The sequence below is a fragment of the Mobula hypostoma genome, chromosome 21 (genome assembly GCF_963921235.1).
Source record: "Mobula hypostoma chromosome 21, sMobHyp1.1, whole genome shotgun sequence".
Lineage (NCBI taxonomy): Eukaryota > Metazoa > Chordata > Chondrichthyes > Myliobatiformes > Myliobatidae > Mobula > Mobula hypostoma.
Genome location: NC_086117.1, coordinates 60,101,064 through 60,123,816, shown reverse-complemented (window position 1 = coordinate 60,123,816; position 22,753 = coordinate 60,101,064). Strand labels below are relative to the sequence as shown.

The 22,753-nt window shown below is 41.4% G+C and overlaps 1 protein-coding gene across 5 annotated transcripts in view; it reads right to left on the bottom strand.

Annotated features, from left to right (window-relative positions):
- The window catches only part of arvcfb (ARVCF delta catenin family member b), a 508,908-nt gene that overhangs the window by 15,614 nt on the left and 470,541 nt on the right, over positions 1–22,753 (bottom strand). For all 5 annotated transcript variants that reach the window (XM_063074131.1, XM_063074134.1, XM_063074130.1 and 2 more), the window contains 3 exons: positions 14,621–14,813; positions 10,850–10,961; positions 8,690–8,789 (listed from right to left, as the gene is read on the bottom strand). In XM_063074131.1, coding sequence (XP_062930201.1) covers positions 8,690–8,789; positions 10,850–10,961; positions 14,621–14,813 — 405 coding nt within the window. The remainder of the gene's footprint in view (positions 1–8,689; positions 8,790–10,849; positions 10,962–14,620; positions 14,814–22,753) is intronic.

Below are 22,753 nucleotides of genomic sequence, written 5' to 3'. Positions count from 1 at the left end.
TGTTTAGACAACTGCAACTAATCTGCTTCCTCAACTGTACAGCATTACCAATACAAGTTTTATTGTGGCTGCTAGCGTAGTGGTTAGTGAGATCGCTTTGCAGCGCCAGTGACCACTTATAGAGTTCAGATCCCGCCACTGCCTGGAAGTTCTTTTTAAATACATCTCCCCATGACCACATGGGTTTCCATGAGGTATTCTGGCTTTCTCTCGTATTCCAAAGATGAACAGTTAGAATTAGGGTTAGTAAATTGTGGACATGACATGTTGGTGTAGTGACCCTTGCAGGCTGCCCGGGTTCTTTGCTGATTTGACAATGCAAATGATGCATTTCACTGTATGTGTCCAAGTGTCAATGTACATGTGATTAACAAAGCTAATCTTTATCTTTCCTCTTTGATGGATGAAGGAAAGTCAATGTCTACCCTTTGGGTAGATAACTACATTTACCTCATTCATTAAATACAACTCATCAAGAACTCTATGGCCTAATAGCTGCCTCACTTCTAAATTTACTTCAAGGTGTCACAGAACTGTCATTCCAACACACTCAAAAACAAATAAAAATAAATAAATAATTTAAAATAATTGGACCATCTGCTGGTGATATTTAAAACAGATTAAAACATTATCACTAATAAACAATAATTATGTAAATGGTTTTCCTTCCTTGGGTAGCTATGGGAGAACAGAGTCTGAGTCACTGTTAGTAAGCCTGAGAGGTGACCTTACATTGAAGGTATTCACATTGTAAATGCCAAGTTTGCCCCAGAACTGCAGCAAAATACATCCTGGGCTGTAGGCATGCAGTTACAAAAGGCTGCTCAATTTACATCTCATTACAGGTGGTCACCCTCTGGTATTCCGAGGGCAAGGGTTCCTTTGCTAAATGGTATGGTCCGTGGCATAAAGGGGGTTGGGAACCCCTGGTGTAGGGATTCCATCCAACACTTTTTTCATCCTGTCACTCTCCCAACATCGGCCATTCTCCCAAAAATGCCTTTCGCATTCTGTTTTGGTCCTTGCATTAAAATAATGCTCAAACCCCATTTTGATACTAAGCTCATTTCACATTCATGTCCCTGGTGTCTACTTCAGAATCAGAATCAGAATCAGGTTTAATATCACCGGTACACATTGTGAAATTTATTAACTTTGCAGCAGCAGTTCAATGCAATACATGATAATAGAGAAAACTAAATTATAGTACATATAAAATAGTTTAAAAAAATGAGTAGTGCAAAAAATAGGAAACAAAAAGCTCATGCAATGTCTATTCAGAAACTGGATGACAGAGGAGAAGAAGCTGTTCCTGAATAGTTGAGCGTGTGTCTTCAGGCCTCTGTGCCTCCTTCCTGATGGCAGCAATGAGATGATATTGTATCTATTAGTGTGACTTGGTTGCATGAGGGTCAGGACTGGCAGCTCAATATTCCAGGGAGGGATTAAAGCAGGAGGGGTGTTACTAGTCAGGGAAAGTGTCACAGCAGTGCTCCGTCAGAACAGGCTGGAGTACTCGACAAGTGAGGTGTTATGGGTGGAACTGAAAGGTATGACCATGTTAATGGGGCTATATTACAGATTATCCTACAGTCCTAGGGATTTAGAGAGATCGCAAACTGTTGCAAGAAACATAAGGTTGTAGTAGGTGATTCTAACTTTTCACTGGGAATCCCATACTGTAAAAGGGACTAGATGGGATAGAGTTTGTCAAATGTGTTCAGGAAAGTTTCCTTCATCAGCACATAAAAGTCCCATCGAGAGAATGTGCAATACTGGAGTTGCTATGATGGACTGAGACAGGGCAGGTAACAGAAGTTTGTGTAGGGAACCACTTTGCATCCAGTGACCACAATGTCATTAGTTTCAAAGTAAATATGCAAAAAGATAGGTCTGGTCCACGGATTGAGATTCTAAAATGGAGAAAGGCCAATATTTATGGTATCAGAAATGATCTGGCAAGTGTGGTTTGGGACAGGCTGTTTTCTGGTAAAGGTGTACTTGGTAAGTGAGAAGTCTTCAAAAACGAAATCTTGAGTGTACAAAGCTTGTATGTGTCTGTCAGAATAAAAGGTAAAGATAACAAGTGTGGGGAATCTTGGTTTTCAATAGCTATTGAGACTCTGGTTAAGAGAAAAAAGGGTATAGCAGGTCTAGGCAAATGGGAACAGGTATTTGAAAAGTATAAGAAATGCAAGAGAACTCTTCAGAAAGAAATCAGGAAGGCTAAAAGGAGGCATGAAGTTGCCTTAGCAGACAAGGTGGGGGAGAATCCTAAGGGATTCCACAGTTATTTTTAGAGCAAAAGGATTGCAAAGGACAAACTGGCCCTCTGGAAAATCAGATTGATAATCCATGTGTGTAGCCAAAACTGGGGGGGGGGGGATCTTAAATGAATTCTTTGCATCTGTACTTACTCAGGAGACTGACATAAAGCCTACAGAACTGAGGCAAAGTGGCACCAACTTCATGGACCCTGTACAGATCACAGAGGAGGAGGTGTTTACTACCCTGAGGTAAATCAGAGTGGTTAAATCCCCAGGGCCTGACAAGGTTTTCCCTTGGACCCTATGGGAGGCAAGTGCAGAAATTGCCAGAGCCCTAGCAGAGATATTTAAATAATTCTTACCGACAGGAGAGGTACTAGAGGATTGCAGGATGGCCAATGTTGTTCCACTATACGAAAAGGCTCTAAACATAAACCAGGAAAGTATAGGCCGGTGAGTCCAACATCAGTTGTGGGAAAGTTATCGGAAGGTGTTCTAAGGGACTGGATGTACAAGTATTTGGATAGACATGGACCGATTAAGGATAGTCATCAGGGCTTCTTGCGTGGTAGGTCATGTCTAGCCAATCTTATAGGTGTTTTTTTGAGGAAGTTACCAGGAACGTGGATAAAGGCAAGGTAGTGGATGTTGTCTACTTGGACTTTAGTAAGGTATTTGACAGGGTCCTGCTTGGGAAGCTGGTCAAGAGGATTCAGTCGTTCAGCATTCAAGCTGAGGTAGTAAATTGGATTAGACATTGGCTTTGTGGGAGAAGCCAGAGAGTGATAGTAGAGGGTTGTCTTTCTGACTGGAGGCCTGTGATTAGTGGGGTACCACAAGGATCGGTACTGGGTTCATTGCTGCTTGTCATCTTTATCAATGCTCTGGATGATAATGTAGTTAACTGGATCATCAAATCTGTGGATGACACCAAGTGTAGGGGTGTGTTGGATAGTGAGGAAGGCTATCATGGCTTGCAGAGAGGCCTTCATCAGCTGGAAAAATGAGCTGAAAAATTGCAGATGGAATTTAATACAGACAAGTGTGAGGTGTTGCCTTCAGTAGGACCAACCAGAGTAGGTCTTACACAGTGAATGGTAGGGCACTGAAAAATATGGTAAAACAAAGGTCCATAATTCATTGAAAGTGGCATCACATGTAGATAGGGCCATACATGGTTAGCAGGGGTATGGAGGGCTCTGGTGCAAGTCCATGAGAGAAAGCTGTTTAAATGGTTTTGCCATGGATTAGATGGGCGGAAGGGCCTGATTCCATGCTGTATTAGATGGGCAGAAGGGCCTGATTCCATGCTGTACTTCTTTCTGACTCCAAGAAGGTGAAGGTCCTGATGAAGTGTCTTGGCCCAAATAGCGACTGTTTACTTTTTTCCGTGGATGCTGCCTGGCCTGCTGAGCTCCTCCAGCATTTTATGTGTGTTACCCACAAATAATTTCTCTCCTCTTAATCATCTCAAAATAACAAATCATCCATAAATTTTCTAAATTTTAGTGTCAAGACTTTTCTAATAATCTTTCCTTTGAAGTCCAGACATCCTTCCAATAAATCTACATTACGCACTCTCCAAGGTCGGAGTACCAACTGAAAGTACAATGTTTTTCAAACATGGTCTCAGCTCCAATTATAGTATCTGTAAATTTAAGATTTTTTTGCTAAGACATAGGAGCAGAAGTAGGCATTCAGCCCATCCAGTCTGTTCTGCCATGGCTGATTTACTTTCCCTCTCACTCACATGTTCCTGCATTTGTCTCATGATCTTTGATACCCCCATTGATCAAGAACCACTTTAAAGATACCTAAAGTCTTGGCCTTTCAAGTTTGATTTGTGGCAATGAATTCCACGTACTTGCCACCATCTGGTTGAAGAAATTCCTCCCCATCTGTGTTCTATTCTGAAACTGTGTCCTCCAGTCCTAGACTCTCCTACTATTGGGAACATCATCTCCACATCCACTTCATCTAGGCTTTACATCCTTGCTTTTATATTCTACATGAATGATAATATTGTATTTGCCTTCATTACTCCCAACCCAGGGTGGTGGGGTAGAGATATGTCTTTACCACAGGAAGTGTAAGGCGCTCCTTCCCTCCGCAGGTCACCCTTGGGCAAGGTGTAGCACCTGCTTAGCCCCCCCCCCCACCTCCACCACTGATCAGGGTCACGTGAAGCCAAGGGAGCAGGTGGTGGAAGGTGCATATCACGATTCCTGGTTATGCGACCACTGATGCCAAGCAGACAATCTCTGAAGGGTATTGATATTGGCTGTGGTCACCCGTCTTATGAAGACAATGGCAAATATTTCTGTAATAAAAATTTCCAAGAACTATCATGGTCATGGAAAGACCAGGATTGCCCACATCACATGATATGGCACATAACAAACAAATGAACTACTAACTCAGCTTGCAAGTAAACCTTTAGGGAATCCTGCACAAGGACTCCCAAGTCCCTTTGCACCTCCGATTTTGGAATTTGCTCCCATTTAGAAAATATGGAAATATGAAAATTTCGTTCATTCAGTGATTTTGGTCGAAGACAGATTCAAAACTTGCCAATAGACAAACTGAAATGGCAATGAGCCAAGCAAAAATGTTTTATTCTTCCTAAGCAGGATATCGTCATTTCACTGGACTAAGTAAAAACACATTTGAGCTTCATGTCGATAGGGGTCCAGAAGACTGCTAACACAACAAGAAGAACCTCACTTCTTCTTTAACTTCCCTTGTAAGTGGGTTAGATTCTTGCAGAACTAAGTTGCAAAGTAATAACATTGAAAAGTTTAGTTGACTGTCTAGTACAAGGTTATGGAGCAACAATGGCTGAACTTGAGAAACTAATTGCCTCTTCACTGAAGTTCTTTGGGAAATTGGAAGGGAAAACAACCCTTAAATATTAAAGAAGACAGTTCAACATGGAACTTTGCTCCAATCAAATGCTTCATTAAAATTTCAAACTAACACTGGAAACCAGCTTGATTCTAAAATAATGCACATAAAATGCTGGAGAAACTCAGCAGGTCAGACAACATCTATGGAAATGAACAAACAGTTGATGATCTGGGCCAAGACACTTCTTCAGGACTGGAAAGTCCTAATGTCAACAGTTTATTCATTTCCATATATGCTGCTTGACCTGCTGAGTTCCTTCAGCAATTTGTGTGTTTCTTTGGATTTCCAGCATCGACAGAAGTTCTCATGTTTTTGATTCTAAAATTCACACAAGTTGAACAGCAAATTGCAGTTTCTTCTACAACAGGGGCAGAACTGCGCATGCTGTGACTGGAGGCTTATCTGTCGCAGACCTGGACACACCCTCTGTAAGCTCAAGGTTTATTAAATAACAGAAACAAGCACATTTATCATTCCAGGTCTGTTGCCAAGTTCCAGGCAAAAGGTGGAGCACGATCGGGGGGCTGAGTCTACCTGATCCTCCGTCAGCCAGGATCCAAATCCCCATCCATAGTTCTTGGGACTTAGAAGGAAATACTCATCTTCAATAGGCGTGGTTCCTTAAGGTCGCTATAGCTAGGGGTGGTAATGAGGGCAAGTTCCCACTACCTATTAAATGCTCCAATGCCACAGGCCTCAAATAGCCTCTGACATCCAAATCCAGCTCCTGGCCTTCATGTGTGGCTTAGCTATTAAGCCCAGCAGAACCATTTCTCCTGACTGAAGAGGCAGAGGTGAGTTCCTGGCATCTTAAAACCAGTTGCTTTGGGCAGATGGGGCTCATCAGCTGTGGTTGGCAGCTCATCCAGAAGGAAAACTCTGATCTCAAACCTCCGCTGCCTTAAGGCTATACCCACTCATGGGGAAGGCTTAGGGAATAAACTTCAAGGGAAAGACCCAGAGCTGGAGTCCCTAAGGTAGTCCTACATTGAGTTCAATGCTGACTGGCAACTCCTGTGACACTACTGGTACCAAACTGCATCAGTCTCTGCTGTTCCTGTGGGTTCATCAGTCATCAGTTGCGTGGAGAAGGGGGAGCTTGCTACATGGGCAATAGCTTGCTCTTGATATTGTACTGTCCAGGCCTGCATATCTAGACAGCTAGGATGCAGTAAACATGGCCAACTTTGACCGACGGAGGCCTCAGATAGTCATCTTCAAAAGGAGATGCCTCAAAAAAAAAGCAGCATCCATCATTAAGGACCCTCATCACCCAGGACATGCCCTCTTCTCATTGCTACCATCAGGAAGGAAATACAGGAGCCTGAAGACACACACTCAACAATTCAAGAACAGCTTCTTCCCCTCTGCCATCCGATTTCTGAATCAACTGAACCTATGTACACTTTGTTTTTTTTCCCCCTTTTTTGCACTCATTTTTGCACTACTTATTTAATTTAATAAGTACTGATTCAGACTCACTTGCAGTTTCCTTTGCTGATTATGAGAAGGCGTTGGATATTGCTTGTTATAAGGGAACTGCACAATCATTACTTGTGACGGCAGTGTCCCAGAATCAAATGGACTCTGATAAACTGGCAGACTGTTTGCCAGTCTTTATGTATAGTTTTTCATAAATTCTATAGTATTTCTTTTTTTTATATAAATGCTTTCAAAAAATTGAACTGCAAATTAGTATATGGTGACATGTATGTAGTTTAATAATAAATTTACTTTGAACACTTTGACTGAGTCAGTTGTGTTATATGCTCAAGGAGGTCTGTTTTTTTCTGTGAGAATGATGTAATGGTCTTTTGGAGGTCACCTGATGTGATTTTCCCACCGATGTGAGGTCACGTGATGACATGTGCATCATGACTATCTAAGGGTCAACCCAGATGACGCAGTGGGTTTTTTTAGTTTGTAGATTTCCAGGTAGAACGTGCTGTATCTCCATTTCTGTTGCGTGTTTGTTTTTGTGACGCAGTTTCATTTTTAAAATGGTTGTGCGTTCTGTTGCAAGAGCCCACATTATTGGACCAGAAATTTTTGGCTAGATGTGTTGATTTCCTCAATTCCAACATTAGAAGGGAGAGTGAAGAATTTATCAAAGTGCAGGATCGAGGGATCGAGCGAAGTCGGCATCGTTTGGCAGTTTAATAAAGGATCGACCTTATTGAGTTTTCGCTGGAGTAGCAACCTGCATCGGAGATAACTCTTGCCAAAACAGCAATGAGTTCATGCAACGGTTTGCGCTCTCTCTCTAAAAGAATTTAAGGTCAGTTGTTTTAAACTGTTTATTTACCTCCACGTGGATTCTATGGACAGAACCAGCAGGAAAGTTACGTCTGTGAAAAAATCCTTCTCCAGAGAAGTCTCTCCCCAATTGAACGTGTAAATCTGTTGGACTTTTGAATTTATCGTTTTAAGAACTATATCTGACTGTATCGCTTTAAGAACTGTTTTCGCATTTAACGCTTTAAGAACCAGAGCCGAGTGTTGATTCGTTGAACGACTGCATATCGGTTAACTTCTGGTTAAAGTTTTTGTTTGTTTTTTTTTACCTTATCGTTTATCCATGCTTAATAAATGTTTGGTTATTTTTATATAACCAGTCTCGATTGATATTCATTGTGCCGGTTACGTAACAGCTGAAGTTCCTCAACAACAGGGTGACATTCACAGATAAATGGCTAGCGTATTGCGTAGGAAGGCAATGATCTAGAAAGAAGTTTCTGCCAATTTAATACAAATACATAAAATTATTGGTAAAGTTTATTAATGGGTGATATTTAATAGACCTCAGAGTGACAATACTACTCAGAACAGAAGGGTCAGGCATGGTAGCGTAGTAGTTAGCACAACACTTTACAGTACAGGTGACCCTGGTTCAATTCCCACTACTGCCTGTAAGGAGTTTGTACGTTCTCCCCGTGACTGCGCGGGTTTCTTCTGGGTGCTCTGGTTTCCTCCCACAGTCCAAAGACCTACTGGTTGGTAAGTTATTTGGTCATTGTAAGTTGTGCCATGGTTAGGCTAGGATTAAATCAAGGGGTTGTCAGGCAGCGCGACTCGAAGGCCAGAAGGGTCTGTTCTACATTGTATCTTAATAAATAAACAAATAAATAAAAGACAGGGAAATTTTTGTCAATCAAATCTGCATTGCTGCAAGTGACTCAGACTGATTCCATCTACTTAATTCATTCATAATCATCCCCGACTCACTAAATTTCATTGAAAAATATTACACTACTTTTATTGAGAAGTGTCCTCTAAAGTTAATGAGTAAATTGATTTGGTTTGTCAAGAAACAGGTCTTTGCCATCAATCATGCGTTCCCCCCCCCCACGCCCCAACCTCTCTAACAACTCACTGGCTGACAGTTATGCGACTGAATTCTGTTTTTAAGATGTACCATTTTCCAAAATTCAAAACCAAATTGCAGGCAGACTGCAAAAATCAACAGATAAAACAGAGACAGAACGATACTTAAATGGCTGGCAATTGACTCTCACCATCTTTCTGGTTCCTTTCAATTAATGGCAGGGTGCTGTCATCATAACCACTTGACTTTCCACCAGTTTTAGCTCCTTTGGGAAGCGTAGTCACATTTGGCTATATATAGTAAAAATGAAAGAAGTTTAAGAATCTCACTTATCCAACAAAAACACCTTAAAAATCTGTTTTATTTATGGTTTCACATGTGCCAGGCACACACTAATGATGAACCAATAATCCAAGTCTGAAACATAGGGAGCTAGCACTTGGCTGAAGGGCAGAATATTGTCTAATTGAAATATACACATGGTGACACAACAAATGCTGCAATCCAGAAGAGCAAATTCTGCCGGAGGAACTCGGGGAGGAAAGAAATTGTCAATGTTTTGAGTCAAAAGCCTGCCGATCAGAAACGATAACAATTTCTTTCCTCCCACAGATGCTGCTCAATCCACCAGGGTTCCTCCAACAGATTGTATATTCACATATTCTGTAAGGAACCAGTTTGTAGACATCAGTAAGAATTGGAGCACTGATTTATTGGCACACACCCAATCTCTCAGAACAAGAAGAGATCTCCGGATGGTTGAAGTCACATTACGATCCTATTGGGAATCCAATTTTTCTGAACAGGTGAGAAACACATCAACATCAACACCAACCCAGGGATTACAAATTGCTAATGAAGGGTCTCTCCTGAAACATCAACTGTTTATTCTTTTCCTGACCTTCTGAGTTTCTCCAGCTTTTTGCCTGTGTGTGCATGCTCGTGGATTTGGATTTCCAGCATCTGCAGACTTTCTTGTGTTTATCACAAATTTCTGAATTATTCAAAATTATTTGAATATATTACAACATTACATAGTATTGGCTCTGACACAAATCCCAGGCTTCTTTAATTCAGAGATTAAAATTATTTTTTCTGTTCCCAATTTCATGCCAACAGCTGCCAACTACCACTTAAATGATTAAAATCAAAGAACTGCATGTGTTAAGATCCAAAATAAAGATAGAAAATGTTGAAAATACTCGGCTGATCAGGTATCTTGTCTAAAGGAAGAAACAGAGTATGTTTCAGGTCAAAGACCCTTTGCCAGATGCTGTGTGTCTTTAGCACATCCTGTTTAGACTAAGTGTTTGCCAAAGGTGTGACGTGGAACCCTTGACATCACATTTAAAATCATTCCTAATAATTTGCCTGTACCTCGAGCTGGCATCAAAACAAATCTTCTGTTCAGATTCAAAATTGACATTCCTCTCTGTGCTTAATGGTGCATCAGGCGGCAGGCAACCTTGCCATTTCTTCAACATTTGTCTTTTTTACTTTTGATGAGGCCAAGCTGCTAGCTCAATCCTCAACACAACATAGATAGAAAGTGATCAAGGAGCCAGCCAGATTCGAACCCATGACTACTTGCCTCAAAAGTCCAGTGCAGATGTCACTACACTATCAGCCAGTCAGATTCAAAATACATTCATACAAATTCATGGCAAATATTTCTCATTCTGATGATTGGTCCATGACCTGACACATTAACTGTATTTTCCTCTTACTATTGCTGTCTGATTTGCAGAGAATTTCCAGCACATTCATTTTTATATTTATATCACCTATGCCCTCATGTCTTGGAACGCAGAGATTTTTTTATTTAGATAATACAAGTCAAACAAGGGATTTTAGAGGTGGGTTAAATAAGGGGATTGTAGACCTTGCTACAAATAAGTTCAAGTTTAATGCTCTACAGTGCAACCAGTCGCCAAGTAGGGTTCAATTCCTGCTGCTGCCTGTAAGGATTTTGTATGTTCTCCCTGTGACCGTGTGGGTTTCCTCCGGGTGCTCTGGTTTCATCCCACATTCCAAAGACACACATCCTCGGACAGTGTTGGTCATTGGCACAAAAGATGCGTTTCATCCTGCTTCGACGTTTCAACGTGACAAATAAAGCTAAATCTTTAATGTAGTGCAAACAGCTCGTTAAACAGAAACATTACATTATCAGAGGGTCTTGAAGCATCTGATCAATAAGTTCATAATACACTAATGGTATAACTCCACAATTTGTAGCCAGTTGCTACCAACCTTGTGTATTGTACTCAGCTCATCCATCCCCCAAAGCAGCACCACAAACATGCAGGGATAATCAAAGCTTCAGTTACATTCAAAAGATGACCCATACCTGAAAGTGGGACTTGTTCCAACCATCTTTATGCAAAGGGTTTCTCAACTCCTTGTAGCTCCATACAGTTTGCAAGACATGGGCTGCAGCCTTCATCTCCCTCACTGACTGGCTAAAATGTTGAAGTCAAATAAATACAGATCGATTAAGTGCTATAAAATTAAATCTAAACTCAGGCAAGTCCAATGTATATGGATCAACAGCCTTGGATTGGACATTGGAACTGCCTTTGTTTCAGTATCTATGGGACAATCATTTGTTCTTGAAAAATGCTTGTAAGAAACAGAGGTAAGAAAAAAAATGAGCCTGAGATTTGTACTCTTTAATATCAGAGAATGTATATAGTATATAACCTGAAACTTAAACTCTTCACAGACATCTACAATACAAGAAACCTTGTCAAGAGTACAAATGTCAAGTTGTATACTGTATACATTCTCTGAAATGAAATGAACTTTTGAAAGGTGCTGGAAAATTACAGAAAGGGGCCAAACGCTGAGCAGCCAAGCTTTCAATGCAGGAAGGCTAAATCAAGACTCATCACTGCAGTAGCAAAGGATCCCATCAATCAGTTAAAATTCTAATTTGGCTATAACCCATTTTGGATAAAAATAACTTTTATTAAATATCATCATCATTATCCTTGATGTTATCCAGCCACGTTGTTCTTTGCCTTCCTCTTCCTTTCTTTCCCTCCAACTTTCCATATAGCAAGTCCGACAAGATGTTATCTCACCGTGTAACGTGTTCACAATAAGCAACTTTTAACTTCATAATCTTCTCCAGCAATATCCGTGGTCCATCAACTTCAGACAAAACCCTCTCATTTGAAACTTTCTCGACCTAGCCGATCTTCAACATTCAATGTTGAGCACCACATTTCAAAAAGCATCAATTTCTTTCATGTCATCCTTCTTCAGGGTCCATGCTTCTGATCCATACCTCAGTACTGACCATGCGTAACACTCAAGGAAGCAGATTCTACTTTGGATGTCTACCTTCCGATTGCATAGTAGATCTTTTAGTTTCCTGAACTGGGTCTTAGCCATACCTATTCTCCTTCTGACCTCAACTTCACATCTCCCGTCATCTGTCAAGACTGCCAAGATATTCAAACTTTCGCACCTGTTCAATGTCTTGTCCATTCACTTGTAACGATACCATCATGAATAATTCTTTAGTGTTTGTTTTGCTTACCACCATCGATTTCGTTTTCTTAGGGTTGATTTTTAGTCCCTAGTCAAGGCTTTTCTCATTCACTTTATTCAGCATAATTTGCAGTTCGCTTTTGCTGTCAGCTAACAACGCGGTGTCGTCCACATACCTGATGTTATCCACCTTCCGGCCTCCAATTGGAATACCTGTCTCCTGATGGTCGCATTCCCGAAAAATCCATTCTCCGTAGAGGCTGAACAAATCCGGCGATCCAACACAGCCTTGCCTTACCCCCCGTTTAATACATGCCCATGGTGATAGCTCATTTTCTATCCTGACCACTGCTTTCTGTTTCCAATACAAGTTCCTTATTATCTGCACATTCTCCCATCCCAGATCGTACTTGTTCAGCACCTCTATTACTTTCTCGTGTCTTACTTTATCAAAAGCCTTTTCATAGTCAATAAAGCATAAGTAGATGGTCTTTTGTGCCTCAATGCATCTCTCCATGATGTTTCTCATCGCAAATATTCCTTCCCTTGCTCCTGAGCCTTAGCGAAAACCGAACTGCATTTCTCCAATTTCATCGCTGATTGTACCTTTCATTCTGCTGAACACTATTTTCTACTGTAGCTTGACACAGTGAGACATTATGCTTATCGTCTTGTGTTCGTTACATGTTATCGTCCGCAGCTTTTTTGGTAAGCCGATAAATACCAATTTGAGAAAGTCCTCCAGAAGATTTCCTGCCACATAACTGTTGCTTAATATCACTAAAAGGTTCATTTCTCCCTTCGGACCAAGTGATTTCAGAATTTCAGTGGAAATCTTATCTTCACTGGCTGCCTTTCTGACCTTTAGACTCCAAATCGCACTTTCTATCTCTGACATCAATATTTTAGGTTGATTAGTCATTTGATTTAATTCTGGTAAATCCTCAATCCTGCTATCTTCAAATAATTCTGAGATGTATTCAACATCAGCAAGTTTAAAAGCAACACATCTTGATTTTATATAAACATGCAGAGCTTTAGGAATACATAAAATTAGAGGAGATTGTTAGAAGTGATGGAGGTTAGAACAAGATCTTGGTCAGACTATTGGACAGGAGCTCAATGCATCGATTTGGATTTTTTTTAAACAAAATGAGCTTTTGGCCTGTAGATGTTTCAGAATAATTATCATTCCTCCATCAAAAGAAACAAAGCCTTCAAATTCATAAAAATAATTCACATGTAAATTCCTTAGAATATCTCAAGTTTCCCAGATAATTCACAAGCACAAATGCCAACTATGTTAAAAAAAAATACTATTTTTGCTCAGAAATTAAGAATCTGGTAGAGGAACAAAGAGATTTGAGAGGAAAAATAAATCAACAAAATCGGCCTGAGAGTTTTAAAAAAGTCAAAATAAGCACAAGGGTTTAATTTTACGGAGGGGTTATGAGCGTGTGGAACAAGCTGCTAGCTCAAGTGATGCATGCAAGCTCGATTTCAACATTTAAGTGAAGTTTGGACAGGTATGTGGATAGTAAGGTATGGAAGGCTACGGTCCTGGTGCAGATAAATGGGACCTACACCCAGAGAGGCATTTTAAATGGTTCAGCACGGACTAGGTGGATTAAAGGGACAATTTTTGTCTGTACTTTTCTATGACTCTACAAAGAGAAGTTGTAAGAGGTGTTCCATATAAAGCTTCAGTACTGTGTGCTTTTTTGGTTTTTTAAGGTACTGTGTACTTTTTAATGCTTTCTAAATTCTGGCAACCAGATTATAGAAGGTATTATAAAGTACAATAGAATAGAGAAATACAGAAGCCTGGAAAGACTGCAGTGAAGATTTACAAGAATGATAACACCCATCAGTCACGGATTTAAAGGCTACATCTCTTTTTCCTCCTTAAGGGAAAGACTAATGCATTTAAATTTAAGCTGCCTAACAGAATAAGGCACTGGGAGTGTGATCATCAAAACAGGATGATGACTAAGATATCAAAAAGAAAATTATTCAATTGCAGTTTATCACTCAATCATACATAATCCCTATGAACACAGCCAAACAAGACAGCATTAAGACAACAAGACAGAAAATTCTTTGCCCATAGAATGCAGAACTCTGTGAGAAAGAGATATTGATGTGTTGGGATGAACAGTAGTTTTGATGGACTCTAGATCATGGTCTTTTGGTGGTTTGAGATTGCTCGGTGGGTGGTGGGAGGAAGGCTAATGCTTTCTGCTGGAACAAGTGGAGAGAAGATGCGGGGAGGGTTGATGCTTTTGCTGCTGTTTGTGCATGGGAGGGGGAGCAGGGTTTGGGGTTCTAACATTTTTCTGTCATTCATTCTTTGGGTTTTTCTTTCTGCTTCATGAATGTCTGCAAAGACTAAGAATTTCAGGTTGTATAGTGAATACATTCTCTGCCATTAAATTGAACCATTGATACGGAATGGCTAGGTTAAATGGACATTTAAAAGCAGATTGGACGAGTCAGAAAGGGAGAAGTAAGGTTATGCTGATGGAGTTTGAGAACAATGGGAAGAAACTCATTAAAGCTGCCAAATTCCTGTTGAGCAAATCAGATTGCTTCTCTGCTGTAGTGTTTAAGTGATTGAGTTCACCTTGACTTGTTGATTGCCACCAGCTTTTCAATGCCCTGTGCTTGAATGAGGGACCTTGCATTTGACGAACTGTCAGTCACAATCTCATGGATAGTGTTGAGTATCGCCACTATCGTGTCTTCTTCAAGGTTCTTGGCAGGTCTTTGTTGGCCACCTGACAGATTGCTAACCAGATCATGCATGGCGTAATTACCTGCAGAGGAAACCAACAATAAAATAATATTCAAATATTTTATTTCCTTCAAAGAAATTCCAAGGGAGCAAAAAGTGATTGTCATAAAAATAGGCCTTTCAGCCCAGTGATTCCATGCTGACCATCAAGGGTCCATTAATCCCATTTCATTCTCCCCACATTCCCATCAACTCTGCACACCCCCCCCCCCACAAAGACAACCATTTGCTGTAACACCATTGACCATATACAGTGGCCCATTAACCTACCCCCCCCCCACACACACACATTTTGAGACATGGGAGGAAACCCATGCATTCCCAGGGAGAACAAGCAAACTCCACGGAGATGAGATCTAGGGTCAGAACTGAGCATGATTTCTGATGCTGTGATTGACGAACTGATCACAAGACCATAAGACTTATGAGCAGAGTTAGTCCATTCGGAGCAATGAGTCTGCTCCACCATTCGATCATGGCTGATTTATTATATTATAAAAAACTCCCTCTCAACCACATTCTTCTGCCTTCTCCTTTGACACCCTGGCAAACCAAGAACCTATTAACCTCCACTCTGAATATACCCAATGACTTGTCCTCCACAGACTCACTGCCTGTGGCAATGAATTCCACAGACTCACCACCCTTTGGCAAAAAAAATTCCTCCTCACCTGTTCAAAATAAACGTTCCTCTATTCTAAGGCTGTGCCCTCTAGTCCTAGACTCCGCCACTATAGGAAATATCCTCTCCACATCTATTCTAAGTGTTTCAATATTCAATAGGTTTGGAAAGTTGAATATGAAGTCAGAATACAGGGTTAATGGTAGGATTTTTAGCAGGGTGGAGGAACAGAGGGCATGTGCTATCACGAGAAGCTGGATAAACTTGCGTTGTTTCCTCTGGAGTGTTGGAAGCTGAGGGGAAGATCTGATAAAGTTTTACAATATTATGAGAGGCAATAGATAGAGTGGACAGAGTATCTGTTTCCCAGGGGTGAAATGTCTAATACCAGAGGGCATGCATTGAAGATGAGAGGGGGTAGGTTCAAAGGGGTTGTGAGAGGTAAGTTTTTTTACTCAAGAGACTGGTGGATGTTTGGAATGTGCTGCTTGGTATGGTGGTAGAGGTAAATACATTGGAGGCTTTTAAGAGACATTTAGATGTGAGGAAGGTGAAGTGATTATGGACCTTGTGTAGGTAGGAGGGATCAGTGATTGGGTGTTTTTGATTTGCTTTTTAACTGGTTCAGCACAACACTGTGGGCCGAATGGCATGTTCCTCTGCTGTACTGTTCTGTGTTCTGTGTTCTAACAGAGGGACCTTGGGGTTCGTGTTCATAGATTCCTCAAAGTAGCCACACAATTTGATAGGGTTGTTAATAAACCACTCTGAAAGTACAAAGTGAATTTACCTTAAGAGTTGGAATGGGTCAGGAGGCACTTTATTGACAACAACGCTGAATAAGAAGATTAAACTGTCAACTCCATGTCAGGTTATCCGCTAAATAGAACAAATCAGGTTGACTTCTCAGTCAGATTGTCATGGTGTGTTGGCCTTTATTAGTCAGGGGATTGAGTTCAAGAATGTTGCAGCTCTATAAAACTTTGGTTAGACCACAATTGGAGTATTGTGGTCAGTCTAGTTGCCTCATCACAAGAAGGATATGGAAGCTTTAGAGAGGGTCCAGAAGGAAGTTACCAGATGTTGCCTATATTAGACAGCATACCTTATGAGGACAGGTTATGAGCTAGAGCTTTTCTCTTTGGAGCAATGGAAGATGGGAGGTGACATGACACAGGTATACAAGATGATTAGATACATAGATTGAGGTGAAAACAGGGACATTTTCCCAAGAAGGAAATGCCCAATATGAGGGGATATAATTTTAAGGGGATTGGACAAAAGTATGGTGGGAGGAAATATCAGAGGTATGTTTTTTTTTTAAAACTCAGGGTTGTGGATATGTGGAATGCCCTGCCAGGGGTAGTGGTAGTAGCAGATACATTAGGGGCATTTAAAAAATTCTTGGACAGGCACATAGATGATAGGAAAATGGAGGGTCAGGTAGGATGGAAGGGTTTAAAAGGATGGCAGAGTATTGTGAGCCAAAGGGCCTGTTCTGTGATGAGTACGCTCTATGTTCTTTTACCTGTACCATCTTTATATACAGTACTGTGCACAAGTCTCAGGCACATATATAGCTAGGGTGCCTAATACTTTTGCACAGGACTGTAGTAATTTTATGTATTGATTCTGATCTGGGTCTCTACTGTGGACTAAGGGTAGGAAAGGGCAGGGAGAGGGGAATCATGGTTGAGAAAAGGGGAAGGGAGAGGGGAGGGAGCTGGAAGCACCAGAGAGACATTCTGTAATGATCAATAGACTAATTGTTTGGAAACAAATGATGCCTGGTGTCCGCACCCACACCCCTCCCCACCCTTGACACTCCTTCTCTACCATCTGTCACACACCCTTTCTGCAGTGCTCCACCCTCACTATTCCCAACATCCTTTGCTCCGATCGGGTTTACCAACTCACTCTCCCTTCATGTTGGCAAATACAGTACTGGTCAAAAGTCTTAGATATCCTGTGTCTAAGACTTTTGCACAGTACTGTATGTTGCAATGAAATTACCTGTGCGGTTCTTCCACTGTACCTCAGAAGTTATGACATTAATAAACCAATTCAATTTAACAAATATCCGTTACAGTAACACTTGAGCCTAAAGCTGATGCAAAATAACACTTGGCGTCACCTCAGATGGCCAGACCAAGTGGAGTTGAAACATTTTATGCTGCACTTCTGTGTTAATCGGGAACAAAAACTGAAATAAAATTAGATCCTTAATGCTGCTCAGCTTGGCCGATCTTGAATACAAGGCTAACCAAATCATGAAGTACATTCAACAAAAGTAAGTGAGCTTGTAGACAATTAAGGAAGATGGCAGTGCAGATACAGACAGGAAACTGAATAGAGGATTAAAATTTAAATCAGTTACAGTCTTATATAATGGCACCAGTAGTACTACCCCTGCACTAAAAATACAGGGGCTCTGTACAAGAGGGGACAGAGCCGACTGTACTTTCTAAGGTAGCTCCGGTCATTCAACGTCTGCACTACTATGCTGCAGATGTTCTACAACTCAGTGGTGGCCACCATCCTATTCTATCTACGCTGTGGTCTGCTGGGGCAGCAAGGTAAGATTGATGAGCATGTCTAGAAGGCTGGTTCTGTTCTGGGGGTGGAACGGGATTCCCTGATGGTTGTGTCTGAGAGGAAGATACTGCAGAAGCTCTGGAGCATTGTGGACAATCCCTCTCACCCTCTCCATGGTATACTGAGCAAACAGAAGAGCACCTTTAATAACAGGCTGATTCCACCCAGCTGCATCACTGAACGACAGGAGATCCTTTCCCCCTGTGGCTATAAGACTCTACAACTCCTCTTCATTAAGTAGATAAGTATATGGTTTCAATGCATATCTGTATTTTGCACTATTACTTCTTAATGCACATTCTGTATTTTTTCGTACCTCAATGCTTACATTTTGTAATTTTAAAGTATATATTTCTAACTGAGCAAACTTGAAACAGTAATTTCCTTTGGGATAAATAAAGTTTTAGCTCATCTTATCTTGTGCCTTTTATGTACATGTTGTTGAGAGAATATGGGCAGCACAGTAACGTAGTGGTTTGCACAACACTTTACAGTACAGGTGACCCGGGTACAATTCCCACCATTGTCTCTAAGGAGTTTGTACTTTCTCCCCATGATTGTGTAGGTTTCCTCCAGGTCCTCCTGTTTCCTCGCAGCCTGAAGATATACTGGTTGGTAGGTTAATTAGCCATTGCAAACTGTCCCGTGATTGAGCAGGTTAAATTGGAGATTGTTGGGCCGTGCGGCTCGAAGAGCCAATTCCTCGCCATATCTTAATAAACAAATAAATAAAACTGTGGCCTGTGTTTCAACAAGGTAAAAAAATTCAAATGATTTGTTATTTTTAAACTATATATACTTCAAAAAAGAATCAAGGTTGCACCAGAAAGCATGAAACCAGTCAAGAATCTCAACCCAAGACATTGCAGTCACCCATTTAGAGCTATAGAAATGCAACAGGGCTGTGTGGATGTCCTTACTTACTGCCCGTTATGCTGTTGGTGTTTAGGGCAGTAATGAAGGTCCTCCAACTCTGGTAGTGTCCAGGGCTTCCCTCATCATGTCAGTAGCTTCCTTCTGGTTTTCACTACTGTCAGTCATACAAGTCCCACATGGAGACTCAAGAATACCATTATACTCAGATGTAGAGGATTCTTCAGTGCTGTTTCGGTAAGAATTTTGTTTTACCAGTCAGCCCTGAGCTGAACTCTAGTCAACATACTGTACTTCTCCAGGTAACTGAGACCTGCAAGCCTCCGAACCATAACAAGGCTGTGGTCCTCTTGGAGGTGGATCTCCTTGGTTGCTATGAAAGATGGGACAAGATCGCCCTGCGAATTTTTTTTTTCATTTTGCATCTGTCTGACGGGTAGCCTGGTACAAGTTTAAAACATCCTGCATTAACCCTCTCCAACATCCTTTTGCAATCAAGAATCAGATTCAAAATCCACTGTTATTTAAAATCCCAGTGAAACTGGATTAGAAGGGAAAGGGAAATGTTGTCACTGCTAAGACAGGGCACCATGTAATGTGCAGCCTGTCAGTGAGGAAGGCGAGAAAGTACAGACAGGCCTTCTCCTCCCTGGCAAGACAAACAACACAAGTCTGCAGCCAACTGGCCTATCGATTCATCCTCAGCTGGTTCCATAATCGCCTCTATGGTTTCTTGTTGGCTCATTGCCTCGTTTAATTGCAACAGTAAAACAATATGTGCTGAGGACCTCCAAAGCCATTGTTCATACCATGCTGTCATCAGATGAGAGATGTTTTACTTGGACAGGATGAGACAGATCATGACAGTTCCCCTTTGCCAGGACCTTCAGTTTCCCACTATAATGCAGTCTATTCAAGAAAACCAAAACAAAATTGGCAAAACTGAGATAGGCCAGCCTAGTTCAATTAATAACAGAATTGGGCTAAGATTTTTAAAAAGTGCCCCTGAATTTCAATAAATGCATTAAACTTTACTAAAATATGCCTTTTGATTTAGTGATTTTATACTCTGAGTCTTCGCTCATTTGTTCTTGTTGCTGTTTGCGTGATATATTTAGTACAGGGTAGGAGGGAATGTTTGACGTTTGATGTTTTTCTTTGGGCAGGTTGGTTACGTGACCCTTTGCTTCTTGACTGTCTGTGGGGAAGATGAATTTCAGGGTTGCATACTGCATACATACTTCAATCATAAATGTACTTTCAACCTGCCCCTACAGCAGTGCAATCAGCTCAATATAATAGAGTCCCAGTGGACTTCAGGGAACCAGACACACAGGGACTGCTGACGCAAGCTGACAAACAAACTAGGATCATACCACAGATACAACGTATCAGGAAAAACTATGTGGGATGGGGAAATGGGAGGCAGTAGAAAATAGATCACTACAGCAGAGCACAGGCCCTTCAGTTCACAATATTATACTGATCTTGAAATCTCCTCCAAGATCAATCTAGCCCTTCCCTCCATATAACTCTACATATTTTTATATCAATTGTGAAGAGAATACAGTGATGAGGGAAGAAGAATCCAAGAGAGAAATGATATTAATGGATTAATCATTAAGGGCAGCATGTTAGTGTAGTGGTTAGCACAACGCTTTACAGTACCAGTGACCCGGGTTCAATTCCCATCACACGGTAGTGTAGTGGTTAGCACAACGCTTTACAGTACCAGTGACCCGGGTTCAATTCCCATCGCACGGTAGTGTAGTGGTTAGAAACATAGAAAACTTACAGCACAATACAGGCCCTTCGGCCCACAAAGCTGTGCCAAACATGTCCTTACCTTAGAAATTATCTGGGGTTACCCACAGCCCTCTATTTTTCTAATCTCCATGTACCGATCCAGGAGTCTCTTAAAAGACCCTATCGTATCCACCTCCACCACCGCCGGCAGCCCATTCCACGCACTCATCACTCTCTGCGTAAAATATTTACCCCTGACATCTCCTCTGTACCTACTTCCAGGTACCTTAAAACTGTGCCCTCTCGTGCTAGCCATTTCAGCCCTGGGAAAAAATCTCTGACTATCCACACGATCAATGCCTCTCATTATCTTATACACCTCTATGAGGTTATCTCTCATCCTCCGTCTCTCCAAGGAGAAAAGGCCGAGTTCACTCAACCTATTCTCATAAGGCATGCTTCCCAATCTAGGCAAAATCTTTGCAAATCTCCTCTGCACCCTTTCTATGGTTTCCACATCCTTCTTGTAGGGAGGCAACCAAAACTGAGCACAGTACTCCAAGTGGGGTCTGACCAGGGTCCTATATAGCTGCAACATTACCTCTTGGCTCCTAAACTCAATCCCATGATTGCTGAAGGCCAATGCACCGTATGCTTTCTTAACCACAGAGTCAACCTGCGCAGCAGCTTTGGGTGTCCTATGGACTGGGACCACAAGATTCCTCTGATCTTCCACACTGCCGAGAGTCTTACCATTAATACTATATTCTGCCATCATATTTGACCCACCTCACACTTATTTGGGTTGAACTCCATCTGCCACTTCTCAGCCCAGTTTTGTATCCTATCAATGTCCCGCTGTTACCTCTGACAGCCCTCCACAATATCCACAACACCTCCAACCTTTGTGTCATCAGCAAACTTACTAACCCATCCTTCCACTTCCCCATCCAGGTCATTTATAAAAACTCACGAAGAGTAGATACCTGAGGCACACACTGGTCACCGACCTCCATGCAGAATATGACCCATCTACAACCACTCTTTGCCTTTTGGATCCACAAAGCAATGTCCCCTTGGATCCCATGCCTCCTTACTTTCTCAATAAACCTTGCATGAGGTACCTTATCAAATGCCTTGCTGAAATCCATATAAACTACATCTACTGCTCTACCTTCATCAATGTGTTTAGTCACACCCTCAAAAAATTCAATCAGGCTCGTAAGGCACGACCTGCCTTTGACAAAGCCATGCTGACTATTCCTAATAATATTATGCCTCGCCAAGTGTTCATAAATCCTACCTTTTCTGGATCTTCTCCAACTTACCAACCACTGAAGTAAGACTCACTGGTCTATAATTTCCTGTGCTATCTCTACTCCCTTTCTTGAATAAGGGAACAACATCCACAACCCTCCAATCCTCCGGAACCTCTCCCGTCCCCAATTGATGATGCAAACATCATCGCCAGAGGCTTAGCAATCTCCTCCCTCACCTCCCACAGTAGCCTGGGGTACATCTTGTCCGGTCCCAGTGATTTATCCAACTTGATGCTTTCCAAAAGCTCCAGCACATCCTCTTTCTTAATGCTCAAGATTTTCAGTCCACTGTAAGTCATCCCTACAATCGCCAAGATCCTTTTCCATAGTGAATACTGAAGCAAAGTATTCATTAAGTACTCCTGCTATTTTCTCCGGTTTCATATACACTTTTCTACTGTCACTCTTTATTGGTCCTATTCTCTCACATCTTATCCTCTTGCTGTTCACATACTTGTAGAATGCCTTGGGGTTTTCCTTAATCCTGCTCACCAAGGCCTTCTCATGGCCCCTTCTGACTCTCCTAATTTCATTCTTAAGCTCCTTTCTGCTAGCCTTATACTCTTCTCGATCTCTATCATTATCTAGTTTTTTGAACCTTCCGTGAGCTCTTCTTTTCTTTTCTTCTTGACAAGATTTAGAACAGCCTTTGTACACCTTGTTTCCTGAACCCTACCATCCTTTCCGTCTCATTGGAACATACCTAGGCACAACTCCATGCAAATATCCCCAGAACATTTGCCACATTTCTTCCGTACATTTCCCTGAGAACATCTGTTCCCAATTTATGGTTCCAAGTCCCTCCCT